This window comes from Magallana gigas, chromosome 8 (genome assembly GCF_963853765.1).
Source record: "Magallana gigas chromosome 8, xbMagGiga1.1, whole genome shotgun sequence".
NCBI lineage: Eukaryota > Metazoa > Mollusca > Bivalvia > Ostreida > Ostreidae > Magallana > Magallana gigas.
The window spans coordinates 44924731-44947997 of record NC_088860.1 but is presented as its reverse complement, the minus strand read 5'-3'; the positions used below and the strand labels follow the sequence as shown (position 1 = coordinate 44947997).

Genomic DNA, 23267 nt, shown 5'->3' with positions numbered 1-23267 from the left:
AAAATCACAAAACGTCAACTGGAGAACGGAGAACTTGTTGCGTGGGTGATACTAGCTGTTGTTCTAATGTCTGCTAGATGGATTGAAACCTACTCCTTCTTGTGCAGAAGATTCATAGAAGACAGTAAAGACAAGCGGGTTATTGACAAAGGATATGTGACAACGCACATGTGTTCTAGTTTCTTGAGGATCATTTTACTGATTGCCCTGTTCCCTACTTTATACTGTCCTGACATTCGAGGCATCAATGAAACATACGATGCGTTTATGAATTTGACAAATACAACAGGATCCCTTCCTCTGAACTGCATTGAAATAAATATAACGAATAAGAATATAAATACCACTGTGTTTTGTCTGGAAGAAGGAATATCTTATTGGTTAGTCATTGGTCCATTCTTGGCCCACACTATCGCAGCGTTCTTGACAACCCATTTCGGAGTATTAGCATGTAGACTACGAATGCAGAGGCTCGGCTTTGCTTTACCTTTGACCATTGCTACCCCGCTGTACGTCTTATTAGTGGTCGTATTCAATGAAACAGACGTAACTTTTGCTAACGGCCTCTTACAAATGAAATCGGAAGACAAATGGCTGTTATTTGCGTTTTTCATCATTGGATGGGCAGGCCAGTTTTGGATCTGTCGACATGCATGGTTCAAAAGTCGCGAGGACCGATTGTCATATGCCAACAAGTAAGAGTTGTTCGACCACTTGTAACCGAATAAAACCGAATTGAAAAAAGTGGCTGCACTCATTTGCATGAAATCTTTGTTGGATGATTTTCCAAAAAAAATAATAATAATAATTGACATCGTTTCGTTTTCAGGTTATTTGTGTTGCCTCATTACTGTAGCGCTATGGTGGATCTTTCGCTGTTACATAGTCGTAAAAAGAGAAACCAATCCAAGGAGGAGTATAAGGAAGAGATATCCAAAGCAGATAGCAAAGTTTATATCTGTGCTACCATGTGGCATGAAAACAGAATCGAAATGAAGCAAATTCTGATATCAATATTTAGGTATTCAAAACGCATTCTTCTATTTGAAATTATTTTGGCAGCTCAAGACAATGTTAAAAAATAAAGTAATAATGTTCTTTGTATATGAATATTTCCTAACTTTAAGAACGCACAGCGAGACTAACAATAACTTTTTAAGTCTTATAAAATGATGGTATCTTGCATATTCCCATTGCTCTGTTTTACGATTTCCCATTAAAGGTTGGACCACCACCAGTTTCAGTATGAATACAGCAAGAACGTTCTTCATCACGACGAGAAAGACTACTATACATTTGAAGGTATTTACCATTTGATGAATTGCAAACTTTAGAGTCATCCATTTAAAAATAACACTTTATATGTTCCGTGAATTTAGAAAAGATCAACAATTTATGGAAATAGAAAATGAAAAATTACCACATAGTTGCAAATTTCTGAAAGCGATAGTAAAGTGAAGAATTTTTTAAAGCACGTATTTCCATACAAAACCATAGCTTCTAATGCACCACGAACATTAAAAGTAACCTCTAAAGTACAAAACATGCGCAGTAATGCAATGACGTATTGATACATGCATAACTGTAACACCACGTCTCCAATTCAGACTAATGCCAAGCGTTTTTTATCTAGAGAAATTAACAATTCATTTTGTTTTGAAATTCTTTGAATTTGCAATTTTGTTTATCATCATTAAAATATGAGGTCTCCAAATTAAAAAGACCCATAATTGATTGAGAAATATATTTTCATGTAGCGCATATACCATTTGACGATGCTATGGAAACCAATAACGCTACAAACAAAAGAGGACCAAACGACTTCGTGAGACAATTAATGGAAATTGTGGATGAAGCAGCAAGGTGTGTACATATATAATTAAACGATACTACAAATTTACCGATAAACATTTTTCATTTTTGTAAACATTACATTTTGTTTCTCAATAAAAAAGGTTTTTGAATATATATCATAACCTTGATTTAGGACTTTATTCTTAATTTATTAATTTCGTAGTATTTTTTGTAAAAACAGAACACCGCAGTTAAAAGCGTAATTAAGTCAAAAAGGCTAATGTTTGTAAGCCCAGACAAACGTGGAACGCCTATCCAAATTTTAAAAAGTTAATATTCTGTGAACAAGCAATCATTTGTGTCCAAAAACATTTGACTCTAAAATACAATTTTATATTAGAGAGAAATTCGGTTAGTGATTTTTTTCATTTCCCAGTGCGTTCTATCAAAGAAAGATTACGTTGCACCCTCCAAAGAAATATGTGACCCCCTATGGAGGGCGATTGGAATGGGAACTTCCTGGAGAAAACAAACTCATAGTTCATCTCAAAGATAAGGATAAAATCCGTCACAAGAAAAGGTGGTCACAGGTAATTCATAATCATGATACGTCTTTAACACTTGAGAGAACAAATGATAAGTAAATAGTATGTTAATAGATTATGAGCAAAGAAAAAACCTTATCTCCCCCCTCCCCCCCAAAAAAAAAAATTAAATAGGCCAGATATTAAAAACACCAACACAAGGTAACACAACACAATGAATATCATAAATGTAAATAATATCCTTAGATCTTTATTTTATTTATTTATTTATTTACTTTTCATAAAGAAATAACATGCCACAGTGTGTCGATGTGCAAGTGGCTAGCATATTGTTTTGTTTTATTAGATCATGTACATGTACTACTTTATTGGATATGAACTTCTGATGAAGGAGAGAGATCCAACGACTCTAACAAATCCCAACTTTGATGATGTACCTTCAATATTTCAACTGCTAAGTGAACATGTTAAGCAAAAGGTATGTATAGGATATATTTTTTCATAAAATTTTATTTTTCTCAACAATTGTTAATAACCGATTATAAACAAAATCTAATAAAAATAACAATAAAACATGTAATAATTGTTATAATGATAAAAAGAAATAATATGGGTACTTGTGATGAAAGACATTTCATGTTGTCGAACATATGCTATGTGTATATGATAACTTTATTTTTTTAAGTTTCATATCTTCTATTAGTATCTCTCTTTGCAAAAAAGAAAAGGTTTATTAATATGTTTTACTGTTTTACGGTGTGACCGTTGGGGCGAGCGCAGAAGGAACCACACATCTGTCATCATTGTTAAATGCAACCCGTGGACTTGCCCTGACCAGGGAGGGGGGGGGGCGGGGGGGGGGGGGGGGGCTAGTATACCTATTACTCCAACTTCTCATTATTTCAATCTTTTCAAGGTAAATTTAGGAACAATTATGTTTGCTTCGAGAAAAAGTGGGGGGGGGGGGGGGAGGGGGACTGAACCCTCTATGATGCTATGTGCCTAATTGTTAGGTCTAACTTTGAAAAAAAAAAGTGGCGGGGGGGCTAAGCCACCCCCCCCCCCCCCCCGGTTCCGACGCCTATGATACCACTGAGCATTAATAAAATGTTAAACAGACTTATTAAAATATTTTGATTTAAACATTCCTTTACCTTTTAATAATGATCCTTAAAATCAGTAAACAAAAGATTGTGTGTCTGTGTTATTTCTCATTTGTTTCCTTGTTACCTGTGTATTAATTATTTTCCTCTGTGACATCAATTTTGTTTTTAATCTTTTTAATTTTTGTACGCTATATAAGCGTTGTAGACTTGTGCCCTCACCCTTTTCTGGTGTGTGATATCCAATATTATTGAAAGGTTTGGCCACGTATGCAACTATAACAAATACATGTACAATGAAGACATTTTAACAGTTTGATTTTTTTCTTTTATTTATTCATTCAGTATAAAATGACGTGGCTGCACGAAGATCTAATAATAATTGGACTTTTCTGTTTTTATTATTTTTTGTCACCTACCTAACGTATGAATATATGATTGGATCAATATGGCAGTAAATTTAGAATATGGAACTTGCATGTGTATTTACGAAGCAAAAAAATTATCAAAACAAAACTAATTAGCCAGAGTCACCGTTAACACTGATACTGAATACTTCCTATACGTAACATCCAGTACAGATGCTTGATCCACCTCTAAATGTATCGCGGGAAATCACTGTGACGTCATACTTATCTTTCTTTTGCGCTCGACAGTTTTCGTAAATTGTCGGAAAAATTCGGGGAAGGAAATGACGTCATATGTCAGCAAAAGTTCAGATAGGTACAGGGTTTTTTTAGGTAAGCATATTGGTTGCATACTTTGGTGTTTTTGAATGACTTTTTATTGGTTAATTGAGAAAAATATATACGATTTTACAGGTAAGAATTTTCCTTAGAAATGCTTCCTGTTCCGCCATGTTGCTATGCACCGCAAAGGATCACTGGGATAGTAGAACGTTTTCACGCGGGTCCACAATTTTCTTTGAACAATGTGCAGATATCAACTCGAATTTCCTCCGTTCGTACACATTGTCTATGGAGCTAGCGTTTGTTTCCTATATATCTTCCTTTCATATGAGCCGTTTGATTTTTTTTTTTACATATACTTGATAAAACATATAGTTTTTTTGGCAAAAACAAATGCAATAAATTTGTATTCAGTGTGAGTGAGACTTATATATCTGTATCTTGCTAGTACGTTTCGTTTACCCTTCCTAAATAAAAGAGAGACTATTGATATGTTTTGGGTACTTGATTTCTTCTGAACATATATTTCCTATAACGCTGAATAGAATAATGGCCCCATATCTGAACAGAAGAACTAATAAACCATTTACACCAGGGGGTTTTCCTTTGTTTTCATTTGAAATACAGTGTCTTTAAATTCTTTGTGTGACGGGAACATGTTTCTATTTTCAGTGTGGTTATTTTTCATAACATCTATGTAGCTAAACAATCGTAAGTCTTTTCGTTCGAAATGTTTTAGAGGTGTATAGACTTGTGTAGACATTAACAATTTTCACTATGGTAGACTTTGTTTTGTTTTCATTTCACCTCCATTTGACCTAAGTACTTATATGTGCTTTTTTTCATTTTTTCACCATAAAGCAAATATAATCTAACTTCCGAGTGATTTTAGTGTATATTAATTGTTCAGTCCAGCCTGTTTCTAAAAAGTTGATTTGATTTTCAAACAGTTTTGTATTATCACGTAAAGTCTTACATTTGTATTTTGCAAAATACACCGAGAAATCTTTAACCTTGTGTTTCAGGAGCTCCCATCCGTTAATTGCGCCTAATGAGGTGTCTAATGTTCTTACACTTTTTCTAAATAGTGTATTTTGTTTGTTTGCTGGTTTGTTTTGGTTTTTTTTTTTTTTTTCATTTTAACAATATGATACATTTAATTTACGATACCCTAGACCTCTGTTATTGATTATGTTTAGACGAAATCTCAAAAATTATGGTCACTCATTCTTTAAGGTCGTATGACACATCTGTCGATTTTAATGTGGATTAATGTACATTAAAATTATATGTTAATTTCAAACTATTTAACCAAACAATAGCTTTTGAAGTTTTTGGGAGAAATCAAAAAGGTAAAACCCCCAGCAGGATTCAACTTATGACTTACAGATCCATAGTAAACACTCTTACCTACTGCTTTACGCTGTTTGGTGATAATATTGAGAAAGAAACTACATTATGTGCTTATATGATTAGACTACAATTTTATTGTTTATTTCGGTAAACAATTCATCACAACATGGAGGTGTCCCATACCACCTTAACCGAATGCTTCCCTGGAATATTTCTGAATGCTATGTTTTCTAATCTTTATTATATTGAATTCATCCAGTGATAAAAATTTCTTAATAGTGATGTCTTCCTTAAAGAATACACACAAAACATGGTAAAAAAATAAACACTTGATGATATATATTTATTGTACGTGTATATATAGGCTGAAAACACTTACATTCTTGCCCTTGACGGTGATGTTGACTTCCAACCGGAAGCACTTCAACTTCTAATTGACAGAATGAAGATAAATCCAAAAGTTGGAGCCACTTGTGGTCGCATCAAACCAGGAGGATCTGGTATCTCATTACTTGCTTTTTATTCTCGTTATTTTTTATAAACATGAATTGCTGGGTTTTTGTCATTAAGCGCGGATATATTTTATTTTATTTTATCTGTCTTATAAACCTTTATACAGACAATCTCTAACCATTAAACATCCTTTTTAGGACCAGTAGTCTGGTACCAGCGTTTTGAGTACGCCATAGGTCACTGGCTCCAGAAGTCCGCCGAGCATATGTTTGGTTGTGTTCTCTGTAGTCCTGGCTGTTTCAGTCTGTTCCGTGTTAAAGCACTCATGGACGATAATGTTATGAGAACATATGCTACCCTACCCACCGAAGCAAGACACTTTCTTCAATATGACCAAGGTTAATGTTGATGTGTTTAAAATCAATATCCTTTTGTTCTCTATTTTACCAACTCATGGTTGTTTATATGAATTGTTACGTTTATTTACTTGTTCTGTTATCAGGTGAAGATCGTTGGCTCTGCACTCTCATGCTTCAACAAGGTTATAAAATTGAATATTGTGCCGCCGCAGAAGCAATTACATTTGCCCCTGAGGAATTTAAAGAGTTCTTTAACCAACGAAGGCGTTGGATGCCATCTACGATGGCTAATATCATGGATCTTCTCCAAAGCTATGCCCGCACGACAAAAGTGAACCCAAACATTTCATACTTTTACGTCTTTTATCAGATCATTTTATTTTTATCATCAGTTTTAGGTCCTTCTACTGTGCTATTGGCTTTAGAATCGGCCATTGGATCAGTATTTGGGGTAGCACCCTGGCTTGCATATTTATTGATTTACGGACCGACTGTTTTGTTCATTATCATATGTCTAAAAGCAAAAACGGACACACAACTAAATTGGGCCATGGTACTCAGCGCCATATATTCTCTTCTCATGATGGCGGTGTTTGTGGGGACTCTTGTGTCCATCGCTAGCGAGGGATGGTACACTCCTACGGGGATGTTTTTCTACATTTTAGTGGGGACATTTATAATTGCTGGGCTTCTTCATCCTCATGAGTTTGGAGATCTGTTATGGGGCGTCCTGTATTTCATATGCATACCAGCAGGATATTTGTTCCTAATTATTTACGCTATTTGCAATTTGAACAATGTTTCATGGGGAACAAGAGAAAATAAAACGGCTGTATTAGAACACTCTGGGCCAGATCGCAAGAAAACCAAAAAGAAAGAGACGGAAGATGAAATTGATTTTGTAACCACGGAGATGATCAGTGGGATGATAAAACAAGTCAAAAAATCTAACTTAGCAGGGGCATCATGCTCAGAGGCTTTCTTTTCAATTTTTCGATGGATGAATAACCTAGTTATCCTTAAATCTTTAGAATCTGTACAAAATATTTTCGATAAGACAAAAGACGAAGTCGAAGTCGATGAGACAGTTGGCAAAAATTCCCTTTTTAAAAGCAGGCGCATGAAAACACCAAAATCTAAAGAAAATAGTTTTGACGATCGATCGTGGGCAACAGAAAATGTTTTGCAGTCAAAACCTTCTGTTCTTGAACCGCTAGAGGACAAATTTTGGAAAGGTTTGATTCATCATTATTTGTACCCGTTAGAATCAGATAAGAAAAAAGAGGAGAATGACAAGGAGATGTTGGCAGAACTGCGAAATAAAGTAGCATTCGGATTCTTTTTTCTCAACGCTTTGTGGTTAGCAACCATGACGGCAATGAACGAGGCAAAACATATTATCAATATTACAATAAGTCAACCTTCAGGGCCGCCAATAATCATTGAACCCCTTGGATTTGTTTTTCTGGTTGTATTTACAATACTCTTGCTGTTACAGTTTATTGGGATGCTGATGCATAGGCATGAAACACTCTTACATATTCTGTCGATTACAAAACTCACCCAACGAAAAACACATGACATCAAAAGTGAGATCGGGAAAATAGCTAAATGTGCTGTGTCTGACGAAAATGTTAGTGACAGCGAAGAAAAAGAAGAGGAAGCGATATACCAAGATGAAGATATGATAAAACGTGCAGCAGACGAACGAGCAGCAGCCAGACACCATTTACCAAACAGATACGAGAAACGAAGGAATCAAGCACTTAACTTACGTAATACAGTTCGGAAAACTTTGAACCAGCAGCACACCTTAGATACCAGGAACAGACGGGGAGGTGGATTGAAAAATCAAGCGTTTGCGATCCTAGAGTGAAAAAAGAGCCTTAAAAGTAGACACTAACAAGAAATAACAAAATATATAACAATTTAATGCTGCAAATTGAATTCTTAAGATGTTAAAATTAATTTTAAAGAGGTGGCTTGGTGTAATGATTTTGATTACGATATACTTGACATTGTGTGTATTTCGATAACACTGTGTTTGCACTAAAAGTTCGAGATATACATCCTATACCTTTAGTAAAATTTAACAGAAGAAAATACTAAGTCGTTAAAGAATGTCGTTAATTTTAGTCTTTTTTGCGGGTGGGTTATTTTGACAGTTTTTTTTTATTTGTGCATACGTTTTACTTATAACGAACTTCATATTTTTATATAAAATACAGGAATGCAATCTAAATTGTATACTTAAACAAATTTCTGAAGCTCCGTTTATAGTGATGTCGTGAACTGGAGTTGCACTAATGCCCCATCACCATTGTAGGAAATATTAAGTTTTAACTTAATGATGACTAGGTCAGTCTATGACCATGCCCACTTTCATCGGCAACAATGTTGTCAGTCAGTCAGTTTCGAGGTCACATATCCCATTTTATCCTTTACATTAAAAAAGAGTCAACTTGTATTTATTTACCAAATTAAACATTACCTTATTGAATTTGCCGTTTCTTGCATGAATTTACACGTGTTTGCTAAAATTATACATCAGACATTAAATAACGAGGGCAGGATTTACAGTGTAATGCATTTATTTGCATCTTACCTTTTTACGCAAGATTGACTGCAAGGATTTTTGTCTAACCATTGTTATAGTACTAAGGGAAGTAATACATTCAAAGATTGTGATGATTTTTTTTACTTTGCAATATATCTTTGTCTTTACGATTAAATGTACAAATTAATACATTTTATCCTACCTTTTTACACATTATTTATTGTAAAGATTTTTGTTTAACAATTGTAACAGTACTAAGGGAAGTAATATGTTAAATCTGATTGCAGATTTCTTTAACCATTGACTTAAAAAAAACAGTAATACAATAACTGCCTTGTTGAAATTACTGTAACAAAAATTTATTTATAAACATGATAATACAAATGTGTTATGATTTCATTCAATTTATACTGAACATGCTTGATCTGAAACTCTCTAAGGGAGGAAATCTATTTCTATCATTTGATATTCTAAACATATTTGTATATAATAATAAATATACTCTATTTATATGAATACAAAATGAAATTTGGGCGTTAATCAAACAAGGACATTTTATTAAATTTATTTTAAATTAAAAGGTGCATGCGCTTAAACTCGTTTGCACCCATTTATTAGGACTTGCTTTGCGTGGCATCAAATGTTGTCCTGATTTCTACAAGGTAAAGTGGTAACAAATCATTTAAATATATGCTTACTGGCATTGACAACGACTTTTTTGGCTAATAATCCAAAACGAAATTCATAATTTACAGTATCATTTTGTAAAATATTTTACCTTACAAAACATGTTTAATCTTATTTCTTTTTTTAAGTTTATTTCAAAGAAAAACAAGTATTCCTTTTAAAGGAATGGTCGGCAATAATGATATATTGATAGCTAGAAGCAATCAACATGATCAGTTTGATGTAAGATAATTTCAAAAGTACTGTAATTTTACAAAATATAGAATATTTTGAATCTGTACACCATAATTTCATCAATATTAACCATCAACAAATGCAATTTTGAAATAAATTTGGGGAGAGCCGTTCGTAAACTCCTTATCTAGTATGTATCTTCTTCTTAAGAATGCTAGGCAGGGCTCTTCAAAGAGCATTAACACGTGTACAAAGAAAGAATTGTATTAAATTAATGCGACTGAAAAACATTGAATGCCATCGTAAATTGCTATTGAGGTCGCATTATAACGTAACATTGTTTATAAATCAAACAGTCTTCCTAGCAACTATTATGCAACATCAATAGATCGAGGTCATTTTAAGGAGCATCTTCTTATGATTAAGGTCAGTTCATCGAAGTCAACTGCATTAATGCATGAATCTTTCGATCGAAATTCTTACGCGTGAGACAAAATGTGCATTCTTGAATTAACAGGTCGAACTGTATTTTATGTATGTTTGCATCTCTTAAGGTAAATGAATTAAAATAAAACGGAGTAAAATGTTATATACAAATGTAAATACTAAACCAAACTTCAAGTTTTTATAAGAACTACTTATGCAAGCGGAATGTGTGCGTACGTGGAAGCATTTGCCGGATGCCTCATATGGACACAACAGTGATCGGCCGAAGCCGATCACAAAAACGTTTTTAATAATAGTTTTACTTTTTTTCCTCAAAACATATGTGTGGTATGTAAAAAATCACACTTCTACAACAACAACAAAAAAGCCCAGCAAAACGACAATAAAAAACAACAATTGTAAATGCTGTCATTGAGACGGTAAATAAACACTGAGTGAAACTTTGTAACTTTACACGAGATATGAGTTTAAGAATATTTTACTCATTGTGCGTTCTTTTTTGTAAGCCATGAATGACTACCCTCTCATGATAACCTTCGGAAGTTTGATAAAATGTCTAATGTCCATAGGTTAAATAGTGCGTAATGACTTCAATGATTTTATGCTACAAATTTACGTTTGAGTTGAATTGCCTAATACATGTACATGTATTTCTTATTACTTATCCTATATCAACGGTGTGTACATGTAGCATGCATAAGAATTTCACACAAAAATAACTGTCACATGTGTAGTATTCTTTATTAAGAGAGGATGCGTAGATTACATGTATGCATGCCTCACAGAAAACTAGAGAACAAATTGTATACACCATTCTTCCACTACCTTTTATCATTTATTTATTGGAATGTTGCATCCAAATACAAAACCAAAATTCAATTTCAGATGACTTAAACTTGAATTTACTTTGTAGATATTCCAGCAAAAAATATTTTACATAAATATCAAGGAAGCTCTCGGTTTAACTATAAGTACGTCAATGGTTGAATTCTTTCCTTAAAATTTCTTAAGTTTTATTTCTGTGATAAAATTAAACCAGTGTGTATCTATTTTCAAGTTACCTAGAGAGTGGCCCGTAAGAAAAAAAAATCACAATCTGACAAAAAAAAAAAAAAAAAAAGAATTACAACTCACTATACAATAACAACTGTGGACATATTTGATTCCATGTGAAATGGTGTGTGTACTCGTAAAATGTCTCAAAACATATTAGTTACAGGCATGTAAAACAAGATTACGCTAATAATAGTTTTAAGCAATAAACTATAAATTGTATTAATAGTTTGTTCCTCATTAGGATAAAATAAACCACGCGTTTTCATAACAAATAGATACAGTAAAACACTATTATAACAATTTTTACCAGGCAAAGACAGGCAATTATAATAATTATTATTTCTTTTGTTATAACATATTTCTTTATATCTATTAGCTTCACAATACATTTTTAACCCGTAGAGAATGGAAATCGCATACTTTCAATTCATTATAAGCGTCTTCGCTATAAACGTGTTTTACTTTTATAATTCAAATAGTTTTACCAAATTCCTTAGAGAATTCAATCACCGGTTAAAGTGAATATTAAAGTAACATGATCAACACTGCTAAACAACTATCCAAAGATTGTTACTTACTGTTGTGATTTGTTGAAAAACTGTCAAATATAAAATCAAGATAAAACAATATATAAAACCAAACACTGTTAATTTATTAGTTCAGCACCTTAGACACTCAATTAAATTGGGGTTTTTTCTTATAACAAGCAAAAGCGCATTTCAGAACTACATGTATATAGGCATATGGCACACAAAGATTGCTATCCAGTGAAAAAAATTAAACAGAGGTATAAAAGTAAGTCATTTATATTGGGAGTCATGAAGAGAAAAAGCACCTGTCAATGCTGTCATGGACTTGAACTTAATAAAAAAAAATAATGCTTCATATGCAGTGTTTTAATTCTCTTTAGGTTCACGGCATTACATGACTGAGGCAAATAATTCCAAATTCTCCTCTGAATATCGGACGTTTCTGCCTGCGGCAGAGGCTGGTGTTTTCATGAGATAAAAACAATGTGTAATATATATGTTTGAATATACAGGTTTTGTAATAATGAGAAGTCTGCTTGAAATTTGATGCGTGTTGTTTCCGTAAGATGGTGAAAAGGCCCCGGGCTTGACTTTCCAGCACATGTGTAACTTCAACGTAAACAAAGCACCATGCCTTGCAGAATGATTTGGTGTTTTCTGCTTCTCAAATATTTATGATGAGTTAAAAAATGTCAAGAATATTTTTTCCAAAAAAATTGTTTTTAATGAACATGTATAACCTTCATGTAAAGTTGTGACACCATTAATTATATGGTCAGCCTGAGGTCATGGATTAAGTTTGTTATTCTATGACAAATATCTGTCAGTTCCTAAAAATATTATTTCTGTCTAAAAATTTAAAATTCCCAAAAACAATGTTCGAAACAGACATTTTGAAGAAAAGAAAAGGAAATAGTAATCAAATGGATTCAAACTGTCATTGATACACGTGTATGATTACAAAGTATAATAACAAAAATAATGTACAAACTTATTATATATATGTAAAAATCAATAACAAAAAATCCCTTCGCCGAAAAATCAAACAAGCTACATGTAAGGTCATTTTTCTTGTCCATCAAATCAAAGTTTATCCTTGGCACGGTTCGTCTGCGACGATTTCAATGACGTCATGGCGGTTTTGAGTATGTCGTTTTATTTTCTTTCCATAGAGATAGCAAATAGTCATGGCTAGGGCACTCACGAATGTACACCCGCCGGTGTAAAGAAACGATCCAACGAACGACCCAGTAGTATCCTTAATGGCACCTTTCAAAACATAATGTAAACAGAAATAGCTTTAATAAGTTATGAAAAACAGAAATATTCTGTAAAAATGAAAAACAGAAACATAGAAATCAGTATTTTTTTCAAAGAAAAAAAGTCAATTTTTCTGAATTTCTATTCGTATTTGTACAACACGCTGCAATACATATACATGCTGAATTTATAAGATAAGTTAGGACTGTTTGTCTTAACATTGATCTCTATAAAGGATACTTGCATAGAAATTAATTAATAAATTAGATAGTTACCAAGAATCGGATTTCCAATGGTAAGGGAGAGTCCGTGTGCTAGCATTGTGAGACCCATGGCGCCAGATAAGTTCTCAAGACCAACCAAGTCAGCCATCACTGCAGGAAATAGAGCAAAATAAACCCCAGTACATGATCCTAGTACTGCAGCCAGTACAACAAAATGGGAGAAGTCGGTGAAAACGGGTACACAGAAAAAAACGGCAGCTATCATCCACAAAGAAACGGCTATCATGATGTCTTTTGGAAATATGTTAAAGAATGTAATGATTGTCAGAACAAATTTTCCAGCGAGATCGGAAGCTCCAACGATAGTTAAAAGAAGTACCCTTTGGCTCTTATCAACGCCCTTTTCTGCAGCAAGAGGAGGGATATAAGTAATTATCTGTGCCGCTCCTAGTATACCAAAGAAAGCCACTACCAACCAAATCCGGAAAATACGAATTTTCAGGCACTTCAAGCCAATAAGTTCTTTCAGAAAAGTCAACACTCTATCTTTCGTCTCCTGAGTTTCTTCCACAGAGTTTGTGTGTTGGTCCTCTGGTTTAACATGTACTTCAGACTTTGAACCACACACACTGTACACGGAACCTGAAATATCCCCTATGCTAGAGGCAACCGCCAGATCTCCACTAATTACCATACGATCCAGCACTTTGTTTAAAGACCTTGTGGAATGGGACATTTCTGATTTTAGATGATCATTAGTCATTCTATTTTTCGGTCGTTCTTTTTGACTATCCGAAAAAGTTCTGTTCCTAGTGTAAGACTCAAGAGAATCATTAATGGGGTGCAGCTGAAGGGAATCTTTAAAAGAATTTTGGCAATTCTGATTTGTTCCTTGGACTTTGTCACTGTCGTCAATAATATTAGAAACTGGTTGACCAGATGGTTGGCTTTCGGAAACAATACTTTTTACAATCACTGGTTTCTGATCTTGTAATAATTTTTCACTTTCTTCTTCTCTCTTATGTTTGGCAACAGGTTTCATAGATCGTTTGTCATAGAAAGAGAGAGGTCTTAAAAGACTTCCAGCCACCAGGAAATTCAGCAACAACCCACTGTGTATGACAAGGGCACCTTGTAATCCATAACTGTCAATCAACTCCCGCAAAACCAGCGGGAAAATAAAAATTCCTGAGCTTGCTCCAACATTGGCCAAAGTGGTAGCAAGGCCTCTGTATTTTTTGAAATATTTTCCGAGAATAACCAATGCCGGACCCTGAGCAAAAGCATGGGTTAATCCTAAAAATAAAAGAAAAAAATAAATCAAAATCACCTAATTTTTTTTTTTCATTTTTAATGTCTAGAATGGTCATTATGGATGTTTTTAATGCTTTATTAAAATTTGAAAGTTACGAGTGAGTTACAGAGATTAGAATTATTTGTTTTGTAAACAAAGCTTACAGCATGTTACTATTTACATATGTGTTGTATTGGTATAAGTTTTAATCAAATGTTGCTTTTTGTTGTTGATAAAATTATTACCTATTAAAAACAAAAAATACAATTTTCATTTCAAATATTGTCTAGGTCCCTTTAATGCAAAGCTTAAACATTGAAAAACTTGCCACATAACTCTTTAACCACATTTGACGGCAGTCTTTTTTAATAGAGTGTGACGGAATATTGAGATTTAATCGAAGTGAAAACGGCTTATACCAACAGAATTGCTTGTCTACAGTTGAAGCACAGTGTAAGACTGACACGCAGATACCCTATATAAGTAAAGCAACGACCTTTGTGTTCTATATCCAATGTCGCATTTTTTTTTTAAATTGTGTTGTTCTTTACGAATTGCTATTTTTCTGTCGGTTTTGAATTTTTCTCATGCTAGAAAAGCATGCCTATTAGATATGAACAAAAAAATGACCAAGCATACCCAATGCTCCCCTATTACTTGACAATGTTACACGTGAATGGCAAGGTATGCATTAAATACACAAAATAATTTGATAAAGGGCATAACTCCCAAAAAACTTCTTGCCAATATGCACATCTATTCCGTTAAAAACTAAAAAAGATAATATCAAAGCTCACATTGACCTGTCCTAAAAACTTTTACTCAACTCCATGCAACAGTTTAGGAGGATGTGCGCTTACACACTTTTTATTACAATATTCAATATAAGGCCAAAATTCAAAGTTCAAAATGGCCAAAATTTCCAAAAAATAATGGAATCATATTTCCTTGTAATTTGAACATCATTCTGCACATTGTAACAGAAATGTATACGTCAAGTTGTACTAAATTCAATGCAGCAGTTTAGGAAGACCTGCGCTTAAAAACTGTTCATTACTATATTCACTATATGGCCAAAATTCTAAGTTCAAAACCACCAGAAATAATAGTATTTTCTTTAATTAGAGAATCTTATTTACCTCCCTTATAAAAATTAGTAAACTTCCTTATTTAAAATTAAAAAAGAGGCAGGGTTAGGTAAGCGAGTACAAAGTGATTTAATTCTGGCAAATTTAATGTTACCTTTACTATTAAAATCTACCAATTTGGGTGGGTTTCCTTAATTTCCATTGGTTTAAATTTCCAACAATTAAGGCTCTTAGTGAAGGTTAGACATCTCATCTAGAGTAATCATTTACTGAAAATTTAATTTCCAATAAATAGGTTGAGTTATTCCAGTTCAGTTTCCATCTTGTATGGTGAAATACATGTCTTGAAAATGTCTTCCTTCCCATACAACATGTACAATCATTTTAGTTCTGTGTAGTTAATTATTAGTACAGATAAGTCCGTGAAATAATCTAAAACTCTTAGAGTACCATCCTTTGACTCAGATGAACCATCAGAAATAATAGATGTGTCATCAGCATACTGAGAAAGTTTAAACATGCATTCCATTCCATCCATTACAATACGGCTAAAATCTCTAATTTTTGTTATATCTTATGTATGTATATGCACTTCCAGATAGCAACTGAAACATCATTGAAGCAAAAACAGGAGCAGACTTACCAAAAAGGATACCCTGTGACAGGATCAGATAGGATATGTCAGGCAGGAAGGCATTGATCATGTAGGCAGCGAAGGACGTCAATCCTCCCATCATCACAAATACACGGTTGGACAGATAACGGGATCCGATGCTCAATATGAACAATGCTGGAGAAAATCAAAATTAATATTACTGATGGTGCATAATGCACACCAAACATAAAGTTCTCTGTGTCAAAAGAAACCTTAAAATATATCCTTTTTTATTCATTTAGTAACAATTTCTCTTCAGAAATCAAGGTAAGTAACTCTTCAATTCCAAAGTCAGATTTTTAACTCTGGAAAATGTATGGTTTTTTTTTTGCTTTTTATTAACAATTTATTCAAAACTTTTCTGGGCAAAAATGTTGCTGTATTCTAATAATAGTTTGTAAATTTTATTTTAATGAATAAGGATCATTTGTAAGTGTAATATAAAATATTTAATCCATTTTTGGGGAGTGTGGGTTAGCAAACATTAATTGCAACACACCACTTTTTAGATTACAGAATCAGTGATGATAGCAAGTAAGGATGATGAATTAGATTTGTTTTATTATGTCAGACTTGTTAAAATTGAGAGACATACATGTTCCATTAATACTAATATAAACACATACTTACAGAGCAGACTCAGGACTATAGTCTGCACAGACAGGGACAGGGAAATGATGGTCGCTGAGGAACTATAGGCCATCTGGAACTCATTGAAGAGGATTCCGAAAGATGCATGAGTTCCAATCAACAGCAGTTGTTCAAAGAAGCAGGCTATGGAAGAAAAAAGTACAGCTTGTATCAGATACAACATTTACTATACAATTACTTGATTTGGTAACTAAAGTTTACATTACAGTGTAATATTGCAGTCACAAATGTTGAACCATAAAAAATCTGTCAATTAAGGAGGCTGAGTGGTCTACAAGTTAACCATCAGATGTACCTTAAATTTTCTAAAAGGATTTGTTAAGCTATAAAATATTATTTAGTAAAGAAAAAGTCCATAAATTTTAACAATAAAGTAACTGTTGTAATATTTCCCTATATCTTTATACAGAGCTCTTCTGTTTAAGGAGATTTAAGAGGCCTAAAAATAGCCATGACCATCCCGCCCTCTTAATTGGCAATTAAATTTTATCTTTCAAATTTGTTTTATTTGTCTAATAACAAAACATTCAACAGATCCCCAGCTCTAGCTATTTTAAGTACAAGTACTTAGATAATACTGAAGAAAATTTTGCTTCATACGTTCACATTATATAAATAGTGCCTGTTTTCAAGGGTGTCAATTTCTACAGTTACCCTCCCAAACAGGCACTATTTCTATAATGTTACACGTTGCCAAATGAGTTGCTAACGCTGAGGGTTATATAACGGATTAAACCAATCAGATTTCAGTATTTAACATGAAAGTATAACAATGTAAAATGACCCTTTCCTTACAAGACTTACCATAGATTAGTGCATTATTGTATGTGAATTATCAAAGGGGAATAACTCCACTCAAAGAAGAGTAAAAAAAATTCAAAAATACTAAAGCTCACAATACTCCTGAATGCAGATGCTTTATTTGAGCTTAACCGGAATATATAAAATAGTACACAAAATTCAGCTCAATATATAAACACTATGCAAATCAAAATGTTTAAGTTAATTAATCCAAATACCACAACTTGTTTACAGCTAATGTGAACGTAAGGCAACTAAAAATGATGGCAGTGATTTTTTTTTCAGTTCAATGATGGACACTTACCAAAGAGAACAACCCAGGCCCACCCCCTGTCGATGGGGTACAACTCCTCCCTAGTTCTGTCTGTATCCATGTTTCCCCTCTTCTCAGTCTACAATCAGCCAGTCAACAATTCTGTGGTCATTGCTTTAAACATGGGGGGGGGGGGGGGGGGCATGTGTTTTTGTTATGTCCATGTATCAGAAGTCATTTCAGGTCTGAAAATGAAATAAAGAACACAAATTAATTTAAAATATATTTAAAGCAGACTTAGCTCTGTATTCAATAAAACGTCCAAAAAAGTGCACCATAATTGTCTTGACCTGTCTTATTTTGAAATTTTTACACTGCTTAAACCAATAAAGACTCCACTGAAAGGCATGCACATGCATTATGTCTGACAGCAAAAACAGATGTGACTTAGACATAATTTCTGTGCTCAAAACTACAGGGGCCAAGCCCAATTTAACATTCATTTCAATGTAACCATATATGATTAATGTTAACATGGGCTTGGCCCCTTTGCTCAAACCTGCATTTTCTTTTCTCAGCATAACTCCCAAATGCTTAAGAATTTACCCAGATTGATCTCTTGTAAGGGGATGAAAAAGATATATATGTACATCATTTTTTATGTACCTTAAAGTAGAAATCCATTAAAAATATCTCGATTTAGTTCCCCTTTTTTTTTAGAACATAACAAATCCATAAAACAAATGACTCATTGGCACAGGTGACATTGTCTCTCTTATCTAACTCTTGTCGAGCAGTAACTGGTTAACACACAATCACTGATTACTGAAGAGCCAACATGTTTGTTTAAGATTATAAATCAATTTGTCCCAAGGTATCCAAGGTATAAGCTGTCCAGCCTAAACTATATTAGCATTTATTATTATTATTACACCCCGCGTATTGAACACCAATGAAACATTGTATTCAATTTATATATGATGATCTATTTTTTTCTACCACTTTTTGTATTATTACTATTTTTTGGGAGTTGATTTTAATCAACTCTCCTATGCAGTTACTCTGGCAAACCGAAAGTGAAACAGTGTTTGGACCCAAGCACAAATCATCACCGCTGACAAGACGTAGATCTTGAAATTAATGGATAAATTCGGTGTACTGTATGCTGTACCATTGTTTTCAAATGAAACATATTTATAAATACCTTGAAAATAGTCAGATTTCATATAGTACGAACAACTTAATTGTTTTTTTATAGTTGTATGTATTCCTACGCCAGAGTTCAATATAGTCTCGTTCAACCAGACGCTCGGCTGTCTCCGTAAATTTCCGACAAGCAGAGTCTCTCTTGGTAGTCGGAGATTAACAGAGACAGCCGAGCGTCTGGTTGAACAAGACCAGAGTTCAGTATTGCTTGGATCCAGACGTGTACAATTTTTAGACACATTTCGATTACTGATACACAGTTTGATGGAATTAATTCTATCTTTAAATATTACACAACATGATTCATATGTGGTTTTCTCGAAATTCTTGTCGGAAAAGTTTTATAATTCATATTATAAAAATGTGCGTAATTCAAATACAGATTAGTAACTACTTGCCAGGCAAAATCACATATCGTTGATTTTAAAATTGATAATAATCAATAAAATCAACTCCCGACACAACTTCAGTACTTTGATTTCTCTTACTTACTTATGCTTACCAGCACATGTAATACTATGTTGTATTATAATTTATATATAATTTATTAGACCCTTGACATCACAATTTAATGCAAATATGTTATTGTACCTCATGTACCATTGTATGATAATGGTTTGAGAGAATAAATTCTATTTATGTATTATTTGAATATTAATATAAATTTCATCTAAGGTCAACAATTTTTACCTAATGTAAGGCCTAAAGGTTTGAATGAAATTGATAAATTGCTTAATGTGCAGAAAAAGGGCAACAATACATGTACTATATTCTTTTAATAAAATAATGAATAGTGCAATTCATTATTTGCTAACTCTCTTATCTCAGTCACTAGGTGTTTATTATGTCTTCTGTAGATCTGACTATCCCCAGAGATAGAACCTCCTATTGAGGTACAACCTGGCTAAATATGTGGACTGCATGAAGCCTTCCACAAATGTTCTGAAATTTCTCAATAATTCACATCCAAATTAAAATCTAGATCATGGGATATCTGTTTTTGTTTAATAAACTGACGTCAACTATGGTATTTGCTACCATTTCGCATGATATTTTTTTCACCGTGTTATTTTAGCAATTTATCTTATTAATGGTTAATGTATTGATTTTGAACCAATGAGAACTTTACTGCTGGTTATTTTTATATGGGATTTCGAGTCGGACTTCTTCATGATATTTCATTCCGTTCGTGATTTTTCTCAGATTGCTGAAAGTTCCCATCAATCGATAAACTGGTAAGAACTGCCGTCTGAAGACAATAGCATATTATCTCTGTTTAATTTCTTTACATTTTATAATCATATAAAACTGATTATTTTAGAAGTTAAGGACAAACCCCAAAAAGACAATTACATGTAGATCATGTAGATTTCATCCCTGTCAGTTAATTTCAATAGAGCTATGAATCACAATCGGTTTTCTTAAGTAATACATGTAGAGGAGAAATTACTCTGTTGATGTATATATATACTAGTTAATATACAAGAATGCACTAACAGGTACAAGATTGGTACAGCAATGTGATTTTAAAAAAAATCAATGCTTGCCTGTGCTACTTTGCACCTTAAATGTACAGTAATGTTAGTTCTTATAACACGAGTTGTCATTCCTTGTCTTATTAATAGAGAACAAATAAAATATCAACATGCCAAAAGTATGTCAACTTTTCTATTTTCCCAATGGATTTCATTGAATACAAGACTTATATTTAAAAGTGTTTCTGTTGTTATTTTTTGTCAGATTTTGAAGAATTCAATTTTTATTGATGAAAGTAGATTAAATTTGCACCTTTTGACATATATGTAAAACATGCTATCTTAAACACAACATGAAGATATTTGCCTAGTGTTCTACTTTATATCTTTTGCAATATGCAAGCCAGAAAATCTTACTCTGGATTGTGAATATCAAATCTCAAGAACTAAAGGTTGGAAAAATATTATTAACACATGGTTCCACTCAATGACCGCAAATTTCCATTTAATTGCCCGTGGTATATAACTGATGCTTGCGCGTGTCTTTTTGAATAGAAATTCTATAAATTTATCAATCCAAGTATTTCCAAAATCAGTCAATAGTGGTCGAGGGGTTTAATTTAACAAATCGGTCAACAGTGGTCAAGGGGGTTATTTTAACAATTCCTTGAAAAACGTTGACTTTTAATGAAATATATAATGAAAAAAAAATTGACATACTTTTGGCACCTCAATGTATTTCAGCTTATGAAACTCTTGAACAGCTGTTTAATAAAAATATACTCGATTGATCGATGATTTTTAGGAGATGCAAAACTGTTGCCCAGTCTAGATCTGTTGATACGTGCATGCAAGATCCATGAAATTCAAGCTTCGATCAAGCTCTACTTTCGATTTAACACTTATTTAGTATTTTCTTTTTACACACAGAAGTTAAATATATACCATTCTATTGTTTGTAGGTATAGCTCCGTCCATCGTCAGATACCCACGGGTGATCGCGTCTTTTACTTATCATTATGATACTAAGATAAGTAAAAGACGCGATCAGCCGTGGGTATCCGACGCTGAGCTCCGACGTAGATTGGTTTCTCTTAATTATTTCAGTGATTACATGTAAAATCATTTAGTTATGTCAATATCATCATAAACCTTATCAGCTAAGTTATTCACGCCTCATAATACCTGCCAAATATTCACCATGTTTATCGAATCGCCGATAAGCCAATTCATCGAACTAGTCGAAGTCCAACTGCGGAAGAGACCAACACCGGATATTTAATTCGGAATGGACAGTAAAGAAGGATTTCTGTTCGCCGTGTGATTTCCGAAATTCCGGTGTGGTTCCAGACAGGCTATTCGATATTCGATATTAATTAGACCTCAACCAAAATTTTCATGTACCGCACTTATCAAATTTTAAGTTTGAACTGTATTTTGCTACATAATATGTATCACCTTTTATAAGCACTGCCTTTATTTTATCATTATTTAATAATTATAATCAATTAGAGGTATTTTTATAAGCTGATTAGCAGAGAGTTATGCATAGGGGCATGCATCGTATGGAATCCGCTCGATCTACACTCTATGACATTTATATAAATAATACAAGTGTATTATTTATATATTATGTCATAGAGTGTAGAGCGGATACGATCCCATCTTCCATGATATGCACTGGCGTCAGAAGCAAATTGAAAGTGGTTGGGGGGGGGGGGGGGGACTACACTAATCCTCAGAAATATTGAGAAAAAAGTAGCTGCAATAATGTAGCCCTCTCCGATTTTTTTATATCTGATGTTTACTGGAGAGGGCTACAATTCCACAGGATCTCCGTAATAGTGCAGAATTAAGTTTTTAATGCGGCTGACTTCGGTCTGAAAAGATCGATTTTATATTTGTCTTCCTTGAGATAAAATGATTTTTTAATTCAGGTTGAACAAATTAATCGTATATAAATCAAAACCAGATAAAACACATCAGCATGTTTACCAGTCGTCTTTTTTAGCAGCCATGACAGTTCTCGCGTGATTTTATGGGATGTACGCTTTGAGTTTTGATGGGCTTGATAACGTGAATGTCAGTGTAAATAATTGATCTTACCTCGTTATATCACTAAAACATCATTTAAGGAAATGGTATATAATGGAAAATTCATATTTACCGCGTTAATTATGTTTATAATAGGGGAATTCCTATATTCAGTTCAAGATCCGCTCCTGAATTCTCATTGGCTGTCCCAAAATAAAACCGGTCAAGGTCAGTAGACATGGCGGACAAATTCAACTTTCGTTGTTGACATACACGAAAAGTAACCGATATATGGACTATACTTGATATTTTGGATTAATTTATGCCATAGACATCTACAACGTTTGAGTTCAGGTAAGAAATGCAAATGTTATTGTCATTTATAAACGATTTGAGACGAAATCGTTGCGGGAGTGAATCACTCCCGCACTTGCACCATTACGGAGATCCTATGGAGTTGTAGCCCTCTCCCCCCAAAAAAAAATCGGGAGAGGGCTACATTATTGCAGCTAAGAAAAAAGTAATTCCCAAAATCATGGAGCCCCCCGGTTCCGACGCCTATGATATGTGATTGTTAAC

General features: G+C 33.5%; 2 protein-coding genes across 7 annotated transcripts in view; one reads left to right on the top strand and one right to left on the bottom strand.

Annotated features, from left to right (window-relative positions):
* The window catches only part of LOC105341373 (chitin synthase chs-2), a 27133-nt gene extending 17896 nt beyond the window's left edge, over positions 1-9237 (top strand). For all 4 annotated transcript variants that reach the window (XM_034474307.2, XM_066068441.1, XM_034474308.2 and 1 more), the window contains 9 exons: positions 1-695; positions 830-1021; positions 1223-1302; positions 1758-1863; positions 2231-2384; positions 2686-2817; positions 5849-5984; positions 6135-6335; positions 6440-9237. The exon at positions 1-695 is cut by the window's left edge and continues 264 nt beyond it. In XM_034474307.2, the coding sequence (XP_034330198.2) occupies positions 1-695; positions 830-1021; positions 1223-1302; positions 1758-1863; positions 2231-2384; positions 2686-2817; positions 5849-5984; positions 6135-6335; positions 6440-8172 (3429 nt within the window). In that variant the 3' untranslated portion in view covers positions 8173-9237. The remainder of the gene's footprint in view (positions 696-829; positions 1022-1222; positions 1303-1757; positions 1864-2230; positions 2385-2685; positions 2818-5848; positions 5985-6134; positions 6336-6439) is intronic.
* Positions 9238-10881: 1644 nt separating this feature from the next.
* LOC105341374 (monocarboxylate transporter 9) lies at positions 10882-21977 on the bottom strand. 3 transcript variants are annotated; one of them, XM_011447881.4, is made up of 6 exons: positions 21840-21977; positions 18025-18218; positions 16899-17042; positions 16257-16403; positions 13283-14527; positions 10882-13016 (listed from the first exon to the last, which is right to left on the bottom strand). In XM_011447881.4, the coding sequence occupies exons 2-6, from the start codon at positions 18092-18094 to the stop codon at positions 12838-12840; spliced, it is 1785 nt and encodes a 594-aa protein (XP_011446183.3). In that variant the 5' UTR covers positions 18095-18218; positions 21840-21977; the 3' UTR covers positions 10882-12837. The 3 variants fall into 3 exon arrangements, with proteins under 3 accessions (XP_011446183.3, XP_011446186.3, XP_065924520.1); XM_011447884.4 differs by having other exon boundaries at positions 21855-21958; XM_066068448.1 differs by lacking the exons at positions 18025-18218; positions 21840-21977 and having other exon boundaries at positions 16895-17031.
* Positions 21978-23267: the final 1290 nt, after the last annotated feature.

Coding starts and splice junctions, on each gene's coding strand:
- LOC105341374 (XM_011447881.4), bottom strand. CDS start 18,094: ATGGATACAGACAGAACTAGGGAGGAGTTGTACCCCATCGACAGGGGG. Junction 14,528..16,256: donor GTCACAGGGTATCCTTTTTG/GTAAGTCTGCTC, acceptor TTTTATTTTTAG/GATTAACCCATGCTTTTGCT. Junction 13,017..13,282: donor CATTGGAAATCCGATTCTTG/GTAACTATCTAA, acceptor ATGTTTTGAAAG/GTGCCATTAAGGATACTACT.